The 20,868-nt window shown below is 42.2% G+C and overlaps 1 protein-coding gene across 1 annotated transcript in view; it reads left to right on the top strand.

The window, feature by feature from the left end:
• MRPL3 (mitochondrial ribosomal protein L3) overlaps window positions 1–20,868 on the top strand; it is a 780,509-nt gene that overhangs the window by 541,224 nt on the left and 218,417 nt on the right. The window contains 1 exon segment of the mRNA XM_044066729.1: window positions 16,370–16,447. Within this exon segment, the coding sequence (XP_043922664.1) occupies window positions 16,370–16,447 (78 nt within the window).

Below are 20,868 nucleotides of genomic sequence, written 5' to 3'. Positions count from 1 at the left end.
ATGGAATTGCAAAGAATATGTTGCAAAGAATATGTTGTTATATACATTATTGCAAAGAATATGTTGTTATATCCTTTGGGAATTCATCTACCCCGGGGAACTGCTATATTGTCAATATGCCCCTAAGTGTTGACCCAGTTGTTCAAAATTCGGGCATTTATGTGTGCACAGTGACCTAACTTTTGAACAGTATTTGTCAGTTGTTGTAATAAAGTCCTATATTGCACAGGTTAAAAATAAAGGCTTTGTATCTAGATTTAGAGATGTCATTGCCATTGCCCCCTTTACTCAACCCTCAGGCCAGTCATTGACTATAATGCCCCTTTACCATGTATCCTTCCAGACACATGCCCACAGAGATATACTAAAAGGATATATGACCTAAACTTGTCCTACATGGACTGACTCAAAACCGTGTCACTATACTTGACTTGTTAGACTGCAAAGAAGTGACTTGTGTCTGGCATATGAGACTTCCTCTGACCCAACACTGATGGATTTACTGCACATCAGCAAATCAGATGAAATCAGACATACTCTAAGGACCTAAATCTCTTCTGCAACATCAACAGAATAGTTTGGAGGGACAGGTATATCTCATAGAGGATGCCATTGCTCTGGAACATACTCTCCATCCATATAAAACAAAGTTCGTCCCTGTCGATATTCAAAAGCAACTTGGAACTTTGGATGGGAAAATGAACATTTAACCTAGGACTGCCACTTATACTATTAATGGACAGAAGCAGCTCCTAAATGCTGTATCCTATGTATGGGTTGTCTTAAATTGTGTATGGTATAATCCCTGTTATTCTCATTAGGAGTAATATATAATTATCAACCATGGGATGGATAAGGCCACTCTCTAACCAAATATGCTTTAATTCGAGCACAAGAAAAGGGAAATTGGCTAGGATTAAAATGGCTTACAAGGTCAGCTTGCCTAGTACTTGCCTGTGAACCAGAAAAAATGACAATTAAGAGTTCTGCATTTGTTGACAAAGGAGCTACAGTAATGAATCCAGTAGCTTTCCTTAAATCCAAGGTTTCTATGCATAACTTATGTCTGACATCAGAAGTTAACCACAGATTTGTTATTAAACATAACGAGTTTACATCCAAGAGTTACAAGTATGAGGGACTTGGTCTTATGTCTTAGAACAAAAAAGCACTTTAATGTGAAAGAGATGATGTCATTCAATATCACTGTTGCAGTATTCTTTACAATAGGAATCCCCTGCCAAGGGCAGCTCGACATCTGGCCAGTATACCAAAGTGTTTTGACTGTAAAGGGTATGTCGTACATCACACGTGTGCTCCACATGCATGGCATAGGGCTTAAAGGTGACATCTGGATGTACCATCCTCAAAACATCTTTGCTGCCAGTCTGAAAGACATCTTTGATCATCAGTCTAAATGCCCTTTCATCTACTGGTTTTACCATTTTCAGATAAGGGTCCCTTTGGGGGGTTTGATTTTATTTACCTTACGTTTTCCTTGTAATCTGGTTGTTGGGTTTCATGTCATCCATAAATGGGAAATCCTGGTGCAGGAGACAGATTCCAAATAAAGATAGTCACGAGCAATGTTTGTTCTGTTTTGGCGCTTCTCATGACCTTACGTCTTGCGAGATTTGTCAATCCTTTGTCCCTAAGATGTTGAGGAGTTGGCTTACTTCCCTAGCGATTTATTTAACCAAAGACTTAAATTATTGGCTAAGGATATTATGGAAGGATCTTCCTGGCCCAGGGGCCAGATGTCTACAAAGAAAAAGGCCAAGAAAGCTCGGTCTGATTCTTCGGCTGTACCACCTCCACCAGACGTCTCTCTTGAGGCTGGTGGAAGCCAGGAGGAGCATCCAATTTCTTTCTTGGATTCCTATGCAGCGACCACTTCAGGGGCCGGCATAGACCCAACACCACGCGTGTTCATGGAGGTTTTGCAGATGTCCACCTCGGATGTACAGGGGGAACAGCAGCTAGTTATTACTGAAGGGCCTAGGGGTGTTCCTCAAATTTTAGTTAGGGAAGAGGCTACAATTACCATTATTGAGTGCTATCAGGGATCAAAACCTCCAAAAATTTCAAGGCTGACATCCCACTCAAACTGAAACAGACAACTTAAACATATTTCTTCTGCTCCCATGGATCCTCTGAGTGAATGGCAGAACTTCAGTCAAGGCATGTTTAATGCCATTATGGCTCTCAAGCCTCCACACATTTTTTGTTTCTGTTCCTGCTACCCCCTGATCTTCTACCCCCTCTTAAGAGGCCTAGGGAACAGCATTCTCCCGAAGAGGAGGATGCTGATTGTTATGAAGAGTCCCTGACTTAATCCTCCCAGATTCCTTTGGCATTGGACTATGGTTCTGAAGAAGAAACATCTGTCAGTTGTGACTCTCCTTTTGAGGAGATTTCATCTGGTTTCCAGAATGATGGAATTTTTCAACTGGGACTGTGCTCAAGGGTCTGATGTTCAGAAGAGGTACTATGAGCTTTTGCAAATGGAGTCTTCTAAGCCCTCTGCTGTTCTCCAGTTCTAGCTGCCTTGCTGGATGCTTTTTCTCCTGCTTCTCAGGCTCTTGATTCTCAACTCCCCTACTCCCCAACCAAAAAAACCTGATGGTTTTGTAAAGTGCCTGAGGAGTGCAAGTTTCTATATAAGTATCCTTTTGCTGACCCTTCTGTGGTGTCACTGGCTTCTGATAAACATTCTAAATTGTTGCCATCTACTAAATTGCTGCCATCTGATCAGGATAGCATAACCATGGAGAGACTGGGGAAGAAGGTGTATACTTCTGCTACCCTAGCCTTTAGGGCTGTTCACTGTCAGGCACATGTGACAAGAATGTTTTGGTTCTTCTCTCTCGAGCCTGCCAGGTTATTTCTGATCTTCCTTATCCTGAGGGGATGATCTCTGCTCTTGCTTTGCTTGGGAAATCCTCCCGAGTAGCTCGCCATTCCATTAAATGCAGCTGTTGCCTCATCTAGGGCTGCTGCTTTTAGTTCTGTTTTGAGGAGGTATTCCTGGCTCAAACTTCAGCTTTTACTTGATGATGTCAAGGCTAAGCTGATGGATGCTCCTCTGGATAATAAGCATTTGTTTGGTGGTGCTGCTTCAGAGTTGTTTAAGTTCCTGCAGAAAAGGGCAAGGTCTTACAGGATTTGAGGCATATTTTTGTTTCCCCTTTGCCCAAGTTTCAGAGGAATTATCTTGATAAGCCTGCCTTTGGCTGTAGACCGTCTTGCCCTCCCCTCAAAGGTAAAAAGGGTGGTAGAAGGGCTCCCCCTGCTAAGGCTACCCAAACTTTGTGTACTCAGAAGCCTTATTTTCCTGATAAACCAGGTGCTGTCTGATTATCTTGTTCTTCTCAGTCACATTCATCTTTCTCTGCATCTTTCCCCTCTCCATTCCTATTTGGGTAAAGTCACACAGGACTCCTGGGTTCTTTCCATAATTCGTCAGGGTTATTTCATGATTTGGAAATCTCTTCCCCTTTTTTGGGCATTCCTCAGCTTTCTCAGGAACTGTTGCCCTTTTTCCAGTGGTGCTTCAGGGTTGGTTGGCTCAAGGAAAATTTCAAGAAGGTCTAACTCCTCACAGGGGTGTTCTTGGTCCCCAGGAAAGAAGGCACCTGGAGACCCATACTGGATCTTTCTCAGCTAAACACTTTTTTTTTGAAGGTCCATTCCTTCCAGATGCTATCCCTTCAAACCTTGTTTCCTTTGCTACTTCCTCAGGCTTTTCTAGTTTCCTTTGATTCTTACGGATGCTTAGCTATACATTCCTATTCATCCCCTTACAGGGAGTTTTTATGTTTTTCTTTTGCTGCCCGGCATTTTCAGCTTTGTGTTTTGCCCTTTGGCCTCACCACTGCCCCAGGGTTATTCTCCAAAAGCGTTGCTTTCTTCAGGCTAAGGGGGATACAGATCTTTCCCTGTCTAGAGAACCTGCTTCAGTATCTACACTTTACCATTTCTCTCTTGCAAAGCCTTGGGTTTCCAATAAATTTCCAGACGTCATTCCTGACTCCCTGTCAGGATCATGTGTTTCTGGGTTGCAAGATCCAGACTGTTCCAGTGCTGTCATCCCTGCCTCCTCTCAAGGCCTTAACTCTTATTGCTTTCTTTCACTCCCTTCATCCTCTAGCTTCAGTAACAGTCAGAATTTCTGAGGGCTCTGGGCTGCATAACTTCTACCATTCATATGTTACCTCTAGCCAAGCTCCATATGAGTGAGCTTCAATGGTTTCTAAAGTTAGTTTGGCTTCAACATTCTCATCCTTTAGATTTTGTAGTCCCTCTGCTTCCATGCCTTAAATTGGAACTTCAGTGGTGGATTCATCAGTTGTCTTTCAACCCAGGCTTTCTTTTCATCCTCCAGTCCCCTCTCAGGAACTTTTCACAGATGCCTCAGATGTGGGATGGAAGGCCTCCTTCAGCACTTTGAAGGTACAAAACGTTTGGGCACTTTGACAAAAGAAAGACCACATCAGTATCAAAAAGATGAGAGCTCTTCTGCTGGCTTCTCAGGCTTTTCATTCTGCTTTTTTTTCCAGGGCCTCTCAAAATTCTTACAGACAATATGACTGTGATATGATATGTCAACAAGCAAGGGGGACAAGGCCTTATGTCCTATGCAGGTTAGCCCTTTAGGTTTGGGAGCTAGCTGTCCAGTATCAGGTGATCCTTCAGGCAGCTTACATTCCCTCAGACCAAAACATTGTAGCAGATTCTCTGAGCAGGTCCATAGCACTATTCCCTGAGTGGATTCTTCACAGGGATGTGTTTCTGGACATTGTCCACAAGTGGAGTACTCCTCAAGTAGATCTGTTTGCCTCCGCTCTGAACATACAACTTCCTCTTTTTGTGCCAGAGTTCCCTGCCCTCTGGCCTGGAAGGTGGATGCCTTCTCTTTCTTGGAAGGAGATGTTTCTTTATGCCCCCCCCCCCCTTCCTCTCATTCCTGTTCAAGATAAACAGGATGCTTCCAAAATCTTGCTGGTGACTCTGTTTTGGCACAGACAGCATTGGTTAACTCTTCTTCTGCATCTTGCCAAGGGCAATCATCGCAAGTTACCTTGCAGAGTGGACCTACTCACACAAGACAAGGGATCTCTTATCCATCCCCACCTGGCCATACTTCAACTGACATTGTGGGTGATAAGGTTTTTATCCCTTCCAGATACATTTTTTCCTGATAATGTTCTTTATTCTTGTAGGAGGCCAGTAGGAAACCCACTACTAGGAAATCTTACTTAGGAAGAGGTTTTCTGTTTGATGTCTTTCTCATAATCTGGTTCCACTTACTGTGGCTGTTCCTTTGGTTCTGCCTGACTTGTGTGAATTGCTCAGTGCTGGGTTGGCCTATTCTGTTAAGGCCCACTTATCAGCTATCTCTGCTTGTCTGCCTTTGACTCCCCCTTAAGCCTCTAGATGTGAGGCCAAACAGTTTCTTAAAAGAATCCTTCACGTTAGGCCTCCCAGGAAGCCTACCCCTCCTTCCTGAGACCTTAATTTTGTTTTGAAAAATTGACTCAGGCTCCTTTTGAGCTTGCTTCATCACCTTCCGTACACCATTGTTCTTGGAAGACTATTCTTCTTTTGGCCCTTACTACTGCCAAATGGGTGTTTGAGCTGCAGGCCCTTAAGGCTCTTCCTCCTTTTTTAGTTTTCCATAAGATGCCTTAAACAGTGCATTTACGAGCATATGTATAATATTAGAAAACTAAATTTGAATAATGCTCTGGCTAGGCATATAAATCACTTCCCATCACATGCTTTCCTATTTTTTGTAATTGATCAAGTAGTGGATACCAATAGGGGGGTCCTGTATCCTTAAAATTAGATGAAAGGGAACTAATTTGGCAATTAAGATTTAATGCACGTTTTTTTTCCCTGGGCTGAATGACAATTTGTCTATTAAATGTATTTTAAGACTGAAATCATGTTTGAAATTAATTTATTATTGTGGTAATTAATTTGTATCCATCTCTTAACATGATTAAAACTTGTATGATATTAGAAGTTTAGGTTTTTAAGGATAATGCAAAAGTTTTGTGCTCCTATAAGAGTGAGTTAAGTATGTAATTGATTAATGTATTAATTGATGTTTTTGGAGAGATATATAAAGGGCTTGTTGTAATTATTGATTTGTCTGCTGATGTTTGCTTATGAAGTAAACGAAAGCGCTTACTTTATCCATAACTGGTCTGGCGTGTTTTTTGGTTCTTTTTGGATTTTATTAGTTTTCCATAAGGAAAGGGTGTTCCTTCATACTAATCCTCCTTTTATTTCCAAGGTGATTAATGAGCTCTCTCTTAATCAGTCTATTCATTTGCCCATATTTTTTCCTAATTCTCCTCCTGCTAATGAGAAGTTTTTGCACACCTTGGATTTGCAGGGTTTATTTGAATAATACCAAAGCTTTTTGCAAATCTGACCAGCTTTTTGTTTCATCCTAGGTCTATAGGTTTAGCAATCCCTTTCTTTTTGGATATCTAAAGCCAATTATTTTTGCTATTCTTTTCATGGGAAGAGCCTTCCTTCTTCTGTTAAGGCTCATCCCACTAGAGCTGTGGCTTCTTCTGGTGCTTTTTCCAAGAGTTTGGATAGTAATTCTATTCTTGAGGCAGCAACCTGGACTTCTGTGCATACCTTTACTAACCACTATAAGTTTGATGTGATTTCTAGGCCAGAGCTGGCTTTGCCAAGACCATTCTCCATGGCTTTCTTGAGGGCTCTGCTGGCCGTTCCTCCTTCCAGTCTTCTTCTTTTGCAGTCTCCCTTACAGGGATATGAAAGGACGTAGTACATTTGTGTAAAATCTTACCATAATAGTAGATGCCTTCTCTTCACTGTTGCAGAATTCACTCCCTCCCCCCTCCCTCTGGTAATTTTAAACTACTATATGTGTTTGTTACCTATTTTTTTCCTTGGACTATCATTCCTACTGGGGCGTTTTCACTTCTGAGGATGGTACGTCTGGATGTCACCTTTATGCCATGCTTAGGGAGCATATGTATGACATCTGGCATACCCTTTACAAACAAAAGGCCTTGGTATACTGGCCAGATGTCTGGCTGCCCTTGGTAGGGAATCCCTGTTGTAAAGAATACTGCAACAGTGAAGAGAAGGGCATCTACCGTTATGGTGAGATTTTACCCAGCTGTACTTTCACTGTTGTAAGGGCCCTGAAATTCTTTCAGTCCTTCATCCAGGGACTCTTCAAGTAGTGTCAGGTAGGCAAATACACAAGCAAAAAGATACATAGGTTTCCAAGTTTTATGCAGGTTTTCAACAAGCAAAAAGATACATAGGTTTCCAAGTTTTATGCAGGTTGTCATCGATTTCTGGGGATCAGATAATCATGGCAGATCTAATTGCATGCAGTCTACATCACAAACTAGCAATCACTATGGTTAATGCATTAAGCATAATTCACATTCTCTCCCTCTCACACACAACACAAAGCGGTCATGCAAATATGCACACAGACACACACACACACACACACACACACACACACACACACACACACACACACACACACATCACATTCAGATGCACCCACTCACTTCTGCTATTCCTGAGCTCCCAGAGATCGTGGTTGTGCTGATGGACTGCACGCCACTCCATTTCAGTATTTATTCATTCATTCATTGGTTGGCTGTCCTTATCATTTTGTTTAACATTACATGTAGTGAAAGAAGGTGTAGAATTTCACATTTTGGCTGTTTTGGGAATGGTGATTGGCTACTACTGCTACTTTCTGGAGTTCAAACAGGTCCAGTAGGAGAAATGCTTAGTCTGTCAGCTTCACGTTTTCCTTTTTTTTTTTCGCGGTCTTCCTCTTTGCTGCAACAGTCGAGCCAGTGAATGAGAGAGAGGCGACCTGAGTTGCAAAGATGAGCTTTTGTTGGTGTGGTTTGGCTTGCATACTAGAATGTTTTTAACATAAGCAGGTCAAATTTGTGCAATGCTTCAGAGTCCAGATTAGAAGTTTTAATGAACTAGTCTCCTATTCTAAATGGTAGCAAAAGGGGTTCGCCATCAGCAGACTTGACTTGCTTACATGAACAACCAGCTGCCAGTGTTTTACTCCAGTTGCAACAGTTAGTGACAGTGACTTTCATTTCAGTATTACACACTCAGATATTTCTGTATGCATTTCATTTAACCATTGATTCCCCAAGTGCTTTTTAAACATAAAAGTGAAAAAAAAATCTAACTATAATTATAATTGCTTCTATCGATCCAGTTCAACTCCAGATGTCAGTAACACAACCCCTGATAGTAGCTGTCTCCAAACAGCTTTCTGTCAGAGTGTGAGAGCTGCACTCCCAGAAGAGAGGGGAGGTTACTTCATTCCATCCGCAGAGCTTTCACTCATACAGCAGGAGTTTCTCAGGTTAATCCAAGTAGTCATTTATTCTATAGTGAGGTCTTAGCCATTTTTGTTGAAAGGGTCTGAAAGATCAGTTGCTAGATTTCTTCTTTTTCTAAAGGGACCAGATTTTTCCATCTTGTGTCAGATTTAATTCATTAATGTAAATTGTGCTTCATCTGCAAAATGTAGTATTTTGTTCCTTGGCATACTCTTCTGTTACAGCACATCATTCTGCTGTTTCTGCCCATTTGCCCGCAGTCTGTTTTTTTTTACAAAAAAGTGGTTAAACAAGTTCTTAAGAGCATTTCTATATTTAAGCAGCCTGAAATCTAAATTTTGCTCCAGATAAGCTAAGCTGACTTTCTTTTGAGCCATTCAGTTCATTTGAAGTGAAATACTTAATTTAGATTTTTTTTTCAAGTTAATGTGACTTAATTTAGAAGACATGTTGATGTTTAGTCTTCAGAGTCGTGGCCAGTCTTAGGTGGTTTCTGAATTTACCAGAGTCATTGTGTTTAACTTCTGCTACTTTTTAAGAAGGACAGTGTAGCGGATATACACAGACCTGTAAGATACTGGGTACAGAGGGCAAAATCTTTTCAACAAACTGATAGGTTTATTTCTTTTATGAAAGAAAATCATGCTTATTCAGTAACCAAACAACCCCTTTCAAGTGGCTAATTAGATTGTTTTTATGTAAAATAAATGTTCTCTGGTTAGTTTAAGGCTGTTTTTGCCATGTTAGCAGCTAATACTAGGAATGTATCTGCACAGAGTCCGTAAAGCTGCTACGTGTCGTCAGTCCACACAATTACAGAACATTTATGAATTGGATGTCTGTTCTTGGGGTGGGGGGTGTGCAAAACAGGTTTTGCTTCCTCCAGTTTTCTAGGGCATGCAGTAGACCAGCCACCCTTTTGGAACATGTAAACTAGACCAGCCACCCTTTTGGAACATGTAAACTAGACCAGCCACCCTTTTGGAACACGTAAACTGCACTGCTTTGTACTCTTCCAGTGCTTATATACATTGATATCTATATGAATCCTACAGCTGCAATCTTTGATGTAAGTTGCATACTTGTAGTAACTAACAATAATCGTTGATGATCAGATAATAGGATTACTACTGCGAAGTAGGCTTTCTTCCCTCTGTCATTGGTACTGTGTTTGTAGATGATACACACACATATATACATATGCATACATAGATACAGATATTTATGTATTTGTGTTGCCTGTTATCACATAAATATTCAGCCGTAGCTTCTTCCCTTTGGTTGATCTTTTAGCTTGAGAGAAGGGCATTTGTTGAAATAATTTCTCTGCCTTTTCCTTGGGCAATCAAAAAAAGTCAGAGAAATGTATGCAAGTTGATGTTCTTCGTGTCTTACTGTTGCAGTCGTCACACTTGGGCAAGGTAGCCCTCAGTTGGCCTGAATACCAGAGACTTAGTATTTCTGCATCGGATGCTGTCGCTCCAGGACTAACATCAGGTAGTCAGGGGTATTAAAACAGGCAGCCAACGCCATTACATCAGTCTTTCTTGCTGAGGAGCCCGAAGCAGAAGCAGTTCGCAAGTGCCGGTCGGCCACTACCCGAATTTTTGTTTACGAATATAATAATCCTGAAGTCTTCTAAAGCTAAGTACCCTGTTGGGGATCCTTTTTTCTTGCTCTGACCGATGTCAGAAAAAGTTAATTGTCTTACCTGTGGAAAGCAAATACCTCACAGAGATTTTCATTCTTACTGCGTCATCTGTTTAGGCCCAGACCACGACATCCCTCGCTGTCGGTTTTGTGCCTTATTAAATGCCCGAACCATTTGTCGTTGGTCTCTGTTTGTCGCTAAATTCTTTCGCTCTCAATCTCCGTATTCTGAAATGGTTTCGCTAAGCCATCTGACTACTGATATTCCGAAAAAATGTAAAGATAAAGACAGAGACAGACCGCATAAGTCCTAAACTGCCGCGACGCTTCCATTAAGCTAGTCGCCAGTCCGCCGGTACTCGATTAGACGCTTTTGCAGCCCCTGATGCCTGCTTCAGTGGATTTTCAGGCCTCTGCTGAGACTCATTCGGAGTCCGGTATGCCGCATGACTCTTCATCGACTATGGAACCTGCGGATGTCTCTACTTTGGATGAGTCCGGAGCCGCTGAGAAGGCATCGGCTTCTGAGACAGTTATTCGCTCAACCAATGTTCGACTCAAACCGACGACTTCTTTTTTAACCAAAACTACCGAGTTTCTTAGGCCCAGAGTGCGCACTAAGCCTAGAAAACCGATGACCAAAGTGCATGCAACTGCTCCCATGCCACAAAAACAAATGCTTAGAATGGCTGAAGACCTTATTACGCTGATTAGGGGAAGTCAGCCTTCCCCTGCTAAGAGACAGAGTCCAGTCCCCTTCACCTTCTACAGACCGGGAGTCGGATGACTCTGAAATTTCTGATTATGTAGACATGCCCTTATCTGCTTATGAGGATTCAGATGCAGATTAATCCATTCCCTCTGTTTTCCCTCCAGAGGTTTTTTCTTTTGGTGAAACTTTGCATACATTACGAGAGCATTTCCACTGGGAATGCCAAGACTATCCTCAGTCCAAAAAGACACTCGGAGAATTTCTAGAGCTGCCTCAACACAGACCCTTAGCAATACTCCTTGTCCTGGATGTTGTGGATGGTGTTTTTATGAAATCCAATCTTACTCCTGACACTTTGCCTCCTGCCCCTAGGAAACCAGACAGGTACTACAGAGTACCTAACACTCACAAATGTATTTTCAAGAATCCTACTGCTGACCCAGAGATAGTTTCCCAGGGGCCTAAAGGTATCAAGGATACTACAGCCAATAATCCCACCACTTCGGACAGGGATTCCAGAGCTTTGGACAGGTAGGGTAAGAAGGTATGTACCTCTGCAACTCTTGCTATTAGGGCATTGAATTGTCAGTTTCACATGCTGAAGTACCAGCAACATATTATGGAACTTATTAAAGAAAAAGTGGCAACCTTTTCAGACTGTGCAGAAAATAAAAAATTACAAGAGTTAATGCATTCTGCAAACCAAATTAGTAAGCATACTTTGCAGTGTGGCTTTGATGCCCTAGAAGCATCTTGCAAGGCTGCAGTCACTGGATCTGTACTGAGAAGGCATGCTTAGCTGAAGGAACAAACCTTGCCAGACCATGTCAAATCAAAATTACTAGATACTTCTTTAAGTTCAGGACTGTCTGTTTGGCACCAAAGCAGAAGAGGTTCTTAAAAAGATGGAAGAAAAACCTAAATCTGTGCAAACTGTTAAAGAATTCTTACAAGTGCAGCCACCTAGATTCAGTAGGCATTGGCCTACAAAAAAATGGTCCTTTCCAGCCCCTTCCAGGCCTTCTCAGTCCAAACCCAGGGGAACAGACCACCAAGACTACAGTCTCAGGGTATGCAGAGATCTAAACAATGGAGTGCTCCCACCTCAAAAACAGGGAGTGGCAAGCCAACCCCTTATGGCAAAAGTTCACAATGACTTGTCAATTATCCTTCCCAGCCCTGCCCATCTGCTTGCGCCCCTAGAAGGAAAACTTGCCCTTCATGCCAAAAACTGGATGTCCATTACTCAGGATCGATGGGTTCTAAACATTGTATCCCACGGGTACAGATTCTACTTCCATTCCCTGCCATCCCCAAGCAGGTTTCCAGACCTTCATCCAAACCAGTGGACAGAGGCTCAAAAGTAAGTACATTCCCTGCTCAATATCAGGGCCATTCAACCTGTTCCAGTAGAACAAAGGGGACAGGGTTTCTATTCCAGACTGTTCCTGGTGCCCAGAAAAAAGGGTTCTTGGCGCCCAATCTTGGATCTATCAGTTCTCAACACCTTTCTGGTGGTCCCAAAATTCAAAATGCTAACCCTGCAACAGCGTCTCCCTATGCTAGCCAAGGATACCTGGCTAGTCACCCTAGACTTAAAAGAAGCCTATCTGCACATCCCCATAAGGGAGTCTTGCAGGCAATATTTCTGCTTCAGGGCAGGCTCTGTGCACTATCAGTTCTCTGCACTTTCCTTTGGTTTATCTACTGCGCCCATAGTATTCACAAAGTGCCTGGCTCCAGCCATTGCATACTGCAGGCAGAGAAATATCCAAATTTTCCCATACTTGGACAATTGCATGATTCAGGTGGACAGCCAGGAATTACTACTTCAACACCTGGCATTTGTAAAAAGACTCCTATCTTCATTGGGGTACATCATCAACGAAAAGAAATCACAACTGGTGCCCAGTCAAAAAGTTGTATTCCTGGGAACAAGCTTGAACACAACTTCCCAGATGCCCTTTCTCATTCCAGAAAAACAGATCTATTTGAATAACTGCTTCAAACACATGTCCACCAAATCCCAGCTGCCTGCAAGGAAAGTACTGCAAGCCCTAGGGTTCATAGCCTCATGCATTCTGCTAATTCTATATGCAAGGCTGCATATGCGAAAACGTCAATGGTACTTAAAAAGTCTTTGGTGCCAACATTCTCAGGACCTGGAAACAGTCATTCCGATCATTCTTTGTCTAAGGGCAGAGTTTGTTTGGTGGGCAGAAGCATGCAACCACAACAAGGGACTGCCTTTCACTCAACCCCTCGCCGCCCAAATCCTGACTACAGACGCATCAGACTATGCATGGGGGGGCTCACATGGCAGGCAAATGCATTCAGGGAAAGTGGAGCCCAGGACAAATTCTCCTGCACATCAGTCAAAAAGAGATATTAGCTGTACAGCATGCTCTGACAGCCTTCAAATACCTAATCCTTCCAGGACAGCTGCTGATAAAAACAGACTTCACCACAGTTATGTGGAAGCAGGGGGGAACCCATTCTTACCCACTCTGCAGGTTAGCCGTGGCCCTGTGGAACACAGCCTTGAGCAACCAAATGCATCTGCAAGTTCAGTTCCTGCCAGGCAAACAAAATTCACTGGCAGACGACTTAAGCAGAAATCTCCTGGATTTACACGAGTGGAAATTGGTGCCAACACCTTCAACCTTCTAATTCAGAGGTGTGGGACACCGGAGGTGGACCTCTTTGCCTCCCCCGAGAACCACCAGTTGAGCGAATTCTGCACCAGGAACCCACACAGCAGGGCCTGGAAGGTGGATGCCTTATCCTTCAGATGGGAAAACCTCTCAGTTTATGCCTTTCCCCCTCTGCCCCTCCTCTCAAAGGTACTACTCAAGATCAGACAGGACAGCCCAAGGGCAATTCCTATTGTCCCAGATTGGCCATGCCAGCACTGGTACCCACGTTTACCCAGTCTGACGACAGTGTCACCCTGGCACCCTCATCAGACACCTTCTCTGCTGTCTCAGCAGGAGGAACAGATTTTGCATCCACAGCTGCAAACCCTAAACCTTGCAGCTTGGCTTATCCCCTGAATATTCCACCAGCAACCCTCACCAAGCAGGTGCTGGACGTCATTCTTGAGGCCAGAAGGCCTAGTACTAGAAAATCCTATGCTGAAAAGTGGAAAAGATATTGCTCTTGGAGTCCGTCTCAATGAAAGGAGACATCTGTGCCCTCCTTACCTCAAATCCTTGATTAACTACTGCAACTGCAAACCCTAAACCTTGCAGCCTGGCTTATTCCTTGAACTCTTCCCCAGTGACCTTAAGCAAACAAGTGCCAGATGTCATTCTCGAAGCCAGAAGAACCCAGTACAAGAAAATCCTATGCTGATAAGTGGAAAAGGTCTGCTCATGGATTCATTCCAAAAGAGAGGACACAACACTGCCCTCTCTGCCTCTTATCCTGGATTACTTAGCAGATCTACTCCACAAAGGCCTGTCCTTCTCCTCCATTAAGATACATGCCTCAGCCATTTCTGCTCATTACAACACTGAGCCACCTCTCTGCTCACACCCTCTTATCAAACAGTTCCTGAGAGAGGCAAACAACTTAAGGCCATCAAAGAGAGCACCCTCCCCTACTTGGGACCTTAACTTTGTAATGGAAAAGCTCACGCTTACCCCTTTGAATCTGCTGCATCAGCAGAGTTAAAATTCCTCTCTTGGAAAAAGCCTTGCTTCTAGCCATCACTTCAGCTAGAAGAGTGTCTGAGCTGCAAGCACTGATGACTGTGGAACCCTTCATTATTTTCCATGCTGACAGGGTTTCCCTCAGGACCAACCCTTCCTTTATGCCTAAAGTGGTGTCCAGTGTGGCTCTCAATCAATCCATCCATCCATTTGCCAACCTTCTTCCCTGATCCTCAAAATAAAGGGGAAAGGATCCTGCACTCATTGGATGTGCACAGACAGCGCAGACTCTACCTTGATAGGACTAAGCCCTTCAGAAAATCTGACCAGCCACTAGTCAGCTTTGCAACAGGGGCAGAGGGCAAGGCCATTTCAAAACAAACTATTTCCAAATGGATAGCACACTGCATCCATTTCTGCTTTAAGCACCATGGGAAACCAACCCCTCAGGGAGTCAGAACACATTCCACTAGGGCAACATCTACCTATACTGCATTTCTCAGGGGAGTCTCTACCAGGGACATCCTGGAGGCTGTTACCTGGAGTTCTGTATGCAACTTCACCAAGCATTACCACCTGCTTATCTTTTCCAAATCCAGGGCAGGATTTGCTACAGCAGTCTTGCAAGGCATACTAGCCAGCCCTAACTGTTCTTGACTGCCTCCACCTTTCTTCAGTTTTGGGAATCCACCCGAGTGTGATGACTGCAACAGTGAAACATGAAGAACATAGTACAGTCGTGTACACTTACATAAATGTACATGTTCGAGTGTATTCACTTTTGCAGTCCTGGTTTCCCTCCCTCCAGCCCCCTGCTTTTCTCTCCTTTATATGGCTATTACTAACCCCTTCTGAGGTATTGGTATTGGTATTTACTTTTTACTGGTGGTGTTTTCCCCACGATAACCTAGCTCCCTATTTGGGGGGCTCCTGACACTTGGGGCAAGAAAAACTGATGTAATGGCATCCGCTGCTTGTTTTTATACCCCTGATGACCTGACATCAGTCCTGGAGCGACAGCATCCGACGCAGAAATACTAAGTCTCTGGCATTCAGGCCGACTGAGGGCTACCTGCAGGCAGATAACCCAAGTGTGATGATTGCAACAGTGAATACACTCGAACATCTACATTTATGGTAAGGGTACACAACTGTATTTTCTCTGTTGTAACTGTTCTACAGTTTAACTGTCATGACTCAAAACTGCAACAATTCGCTCTAGATAGTCGCCAGCTGCTGAAGACAAAAGTCAGCCATCAGTTTGTCTTCCAAAACCTGCATATAAGTCTTACACTAATCCTTTTAATTGTACAGCTATATGGGTAAGTTGAGGTGTCACACAAATATGTTTTTCAATGTCTTATTTGTCACTGTATGCAGCTTATCTGATAGTGTGTCTATGTCTATTCTTTGTCAGTGGTGCAACAGATAGCACACTCGTCTTTTATGCTAGGAGACCAGAAAGCTGAGAGTTCTCACTCCAAGTTATTTGATTACTGACATTGCAGTGCTACAATTGGGGGTGCTGCACTCCTGAGTATGTTGTCCTTCAGATGAGATGTTAAATAAAGACCCTGTTTGATTAAGTTGGTGGTAGCTCAGGTGGATATAAAAAATTTCATGGCACCTATCAGATAGCATGTGGAAAGTTCCCTGATGCATTGACCAGATTTCCCCCAGTAGCAGAAATACCACCACAGGTCTCCCCCTGAAAAGGCTCCACTAGACTAGTGGGACTAACCCAGTCAACAATGGATAGATAGATAGATAAGTACCTTTTTACAGTGAATGGGCTTGTCTGTGTACTGTTATCTTTACTGTGTGGTATCAGTTTATAATAACCAAATGTGTTAAAAGAATGTACCTGAACCACTTTACTTCTGCACTTAAACAAACAAATGAATGAATTAATAAATCGTGTCTGTGCCAACATGCTGACTGTTTTCTGCTTTCATATTTTCATTTAGAAACCTGCAAGAGTGTGGCCTGGAAAGAAGATGCCTGGGCAGATGGGAAATATTTACAGAACATCATTTGGACTAAAGGTCAGTTTTCACTGATATCTGTGAGTATAAAGAATTTTTCGTATTGCTTATTGGAGTCTGCCACTAAAGACACTGCATAAACAAGCATTCATTATAAAACTCAATTTTAAATTCTTCACTTTATATAAAACACTATTAAGTATGTGCTTTTTGCATACCACTCAACTGCTGTAATTTAGGCATTGCAGTATGATTTTCGTCCTCAGATTTATGATGATCCTTATAAAGTCAAATGTGTTTTTGAATATGTACTTCATTAAATGTGTAAAGTAAGCCTGTACAAAGATTCACAACCCCATTGATATAGGGTCTAGTATGTAAAGATTTACTGTGAAAAAAAAAAAAGAAAGTGCCCCACTTTCTGACCCTCTGCTATGATTTTTTTAAAGACTGGTGCTGTTTTTATTGCTTGGAGGTTGAGAGGTATGGTTTTGCTTCTCCATAAAAGATTGCATATGATGATCTCTTCTCAACTCAACATATGTGTAATCCAAACAAACAAATCCAAACTGCAACTCAGGAAACAAACGAAGGCTCAAGGACATAAAGTCTCCAAAGCGAAAAAAGTAAAAACAGATTTATTACTTTGCAACTAAACAGTTGTTGTTTGTCTTTTAGCTTTTCCCGGTAAGGGGTTGCCACAGCGGAACTCCGGTCCGCTAATGATTGGTAGTAGATTTTTACGAAACACCGAGGTGCCAGCTCGACACCCAACCTTCAACGAAGGCACGCCCATTTACGCACGCATGTCTTTCGAACGCTACCCAACAGTGGGGAGGACATGCAGACTCCACACAGAAGGCACTCCCAAGCCCAGCCGAGAATCGAACAGGAGAACCTCTTGCTGTGAGGTAACAACGCTACCGCCATACATACAAAAATAAATGGTTAAGCGCTTTTCGTCGTAATTTACAAGACTTTCTTCAGACCTACAACAGTAGTACAAGTACTCCCTTTAATACAGACCACATGGTGGTTTCAAAAAACATTAACCAATGGTATTGCATAAGTAATTAAGCTTGGGCACATGACATCAGCAACAAGTCAAATACAAAAACAGCAACTGTGAAAACCTGTAAAGAACAAAAATTTATAACTGCTTTTGTGGACAAATAGACACACATTAAATCACTGCATTTAGGTGGATAGAGTGTATCTCTTAAAATATGTGATACAAAATGATGAAAAAACTATGGAAAATATATATATAAATGTAAATGTTTATATGCACATTATTATGAGTTACAAGAGCGCTCCAAGAGGACTAAAAGAACGCTGCACTCAAAATAAAATAAAATAAGAGACTGCAATTTCAACTTTAACCATTGTTGGTCGACTCAACTGTAATGCTTTCACAAATCACCAACAAGGGTGAAGCAAGTTTAGTTGTAAGATGAGACATATTTTTAAAGGTTTAAAACATGAAGCGAAAAACCTGCATTCTTTTACTCAGCTACAAATAGAGCTGTTTAAAAGACTTGGTTAGACAAAAGACTTGTCTAGCGCATTAGGCTCTTTAATTTCAGAATACAGGCAATGGAAGTGACTTCATTCAAACCTGGGGGGTTATAAGAGTTGAGATGCATTTGCCAAATCGACTCCTGCATTTCCAAAATTGGATAATAAGGACCCCCTTTTAGATTAACAGTAACCTGACAAATCACTCTAAAGAGATAGTGGTATGTTGGGTGTTCAGCACAATGCCTTGTCAATGCGTTAGAAGGTGACTTTTTTCTAATATGGTATGTGTAACTATTGCAGATATATAGCAACAGGGACTGTATTCACAGCAGGTTCTTTTAAGGTAAAAACTAAGGGTAGATTTAACTGTAACTCTAAATCCGTTGCCTACCTGGCTAGTTGTGTAGCCTGTCCAGCATATTATGGTGGTAAGATGGACAGAAAACTAAGAAGGAGGATTTATGAGCACACATACCATATTAGAAAAAAAGTCACCTTCTAACGCATTGACAAGGCATTGTGCTGAGCACCCAACACACCACTTTCACTTTAGAGTGATTTGTCAGGTTACTGTTAATCTAAAAGGGGGTCCTTATCATCTAATTCTGGAAAGACAGGAGTTGATTTGGCAAGTGCATCTCAACTCTTATAACCCCCCCCCCCCCCAGGTTTGAATGAAATCACTTCCATTGCCTGTATTCTGAAATTAAAGAACCTAATGCTCTAGACAAGTCTTTTGTCTAACTAAGTCTTTTAAACAGCTCTGTTTGTAGTTGAGCAAAGGAATGCAGGTTTTTCACTTCATGTTTTAAACCTTTAAAAATATGTCTCATCTTACATCTAAACTTGCTTCACCCTTGTTGGTGATTTGTGAAAGCATTACAGTTGAGTCGACCAACACTGGTTAAAGCTGAAATTGCAGTCTCTTATTTTATTTTATTTTGAGTGCAGCGTTCTTTTAGTCCACTTGGAGCGCTTTTGTAACTCATAATAGTGTGTATATAAACATTTAAATTTATATATATATTTTCCATAGTTTTTTTCATCATTTTTTATCATATATTTTAAGAGTTACACTCTGTCCACCTAAATGCAGTGATTTAATGTGTCTTTATTTGTGCACAAAAGCAGCTATACATTTTTGTTCTTTACAGGTTTTCACAGTTGCTGTTTTTGTATTTGACATGTTGATGATGTCATGTGTCCAAGCTTAATTACTTAATTACTTATGCAATACCATTGGTTAATGTTTTTTGAAACCACCATGTGGTCTGTATTAAAGTGAGCACTTGTGCTACTGTTGTAGGTCTGAAGAAGTCTTCTAAATTAAAACGAAAAGCACTTAACCGTTTATTTTTGTATCATACTGTTTAGTTGCAAAGTAATAAACCTGTTTTTACTTTTTTCAACTCAACATATGGGTAATCTGATCTGATCTGACCTCAGATCTTTTTTCATCCTCTTGGATCCAGCGCTTGGGCTCTTCCCCTACCCATAATTTCATTTTGTCTCTGCAATACCTGATATTTCGTTTTGCACCTATTTGGTTCAGATGTGATCCTGTGGGCTCAGTGCCCATCTCAGATATAAGTGCATTTTGTCTACTTGAGAATAACTTTTTGGTGAAAATTTCTTTTCTAATTAGTGTATCTTTATCTGTGATTATCCTTGGTTGCTTTCCCAGATAGTCTGTTACTTTTTTAGCTAATTAGGGATTTTCTGGAAACTTCTTCCTACAGTTTCTCCTGTAATCTCTAAAATAAGTTTACTTTAGCTTTTGAATAGTGATAGAACTTGTATAGTGTGTAGTGCTTGTTATACCTAGTCCCCAGGGATGATCTGTACCTCGTGACCCGAACTGTAGTGTGCACACCAAATAAGTGTATAGTCTGATGTCCTTCTATTCTCATGTTGCAGTATTCTCACATGTGGGACCCTTTGACTTCTAGTCACCCACATTTCTGCCAGGGATTTCCCCATCTTCTGGGCTTCATGACAGGTACTCTTCCTATGCTGCCCCTTGCCAGGTTACACATGAGGAAGTTCCAGTGCTACTTGAAAAATGTCTGGTCCCAACAAAGTCACCCCCCTGGATTTTCAGGTGCCCTTCCTGAAGAAAGAGTTGGGGTGGTAGATCCAGCAAATAGGCCAGAACCCAGGACTCCCTCTTTAGCCCACCAAGCCAGTCCAATTCATGCATACAGATGCCTCGGATCAGGGATGGGATGGCCACTATGAACAGTCTCAAGGTACAGGCTCAATGGGAGCCCTCCCTCCAGAAAAAACATGTCAGTGTGAGGGAAATGACTGTTCTCCTTCTAGCTGTAAAGACCTTCCTTCTGCTCATACAACCTGGTCCCCTTCAAGTTTTCACAGATAACACCACAGTGATGTGCTACATCAACAAGCGGGAGAGACCAGCTTCTACTTACTTTGCAGGCTAGCAGTACAGGCATGGGAATTGGCCACTCAGTATAATGTAACACTGCAGGTGGTCTACATCCCATTACAAGACAATCATCAGGCAGAAGCCCTCAGCAGATCATTCTGTCAACATCACGAATGGATGTTACACAGGGATGTTTTCTTAGACATTGTCCACCAATGTGGCACCTCACAGATAGATCTGTTTGCCTCCCCTCAGAACAGACAACTGTAGCTATTCTGCTCCAGGCTCCCCTTGCCACTAATGTGGAAAGTGGATGCCTTTTCAATCTCTTGGAAGGGGCTGTTCCTCTATGCTTTCCCCCCTTACCTCTCATCCTGAAGATCCTGCTGAAGATTCAATGAGACAAACCAAAAATCTTGCTGGTGACCCCCTGTTAGCCAAGGCAGCACTGGCTCTCCCTTCTTCTATCTCTTGCCAAGGGCAATCACCACAAGTTGCCTCACAAGGTGGACTTTCTCACACAACAGAAGGGATCCTTCATTCATCCTCATCTGAAAACCCTCAGCTTAAC

This window comes from Protopterus annectens, chromosome 3.part1, assembly GCF_019279795.1.
Source record: "Protopterus annectens isolate FY-2018-M chromosome 3.part1, PAN1.0, whole genome shotgun sequence".
Lineage (NCBI taxonomy): Eukaryota > Metazoa > Chordata > Ceratodontiformes > Protopteridae > Protopterus > Protopterus annectens.
Note: the sequence above shows the minus strand (reverse complement) of the source record. Positions and strands in the feature narration are given on the sequence as shown.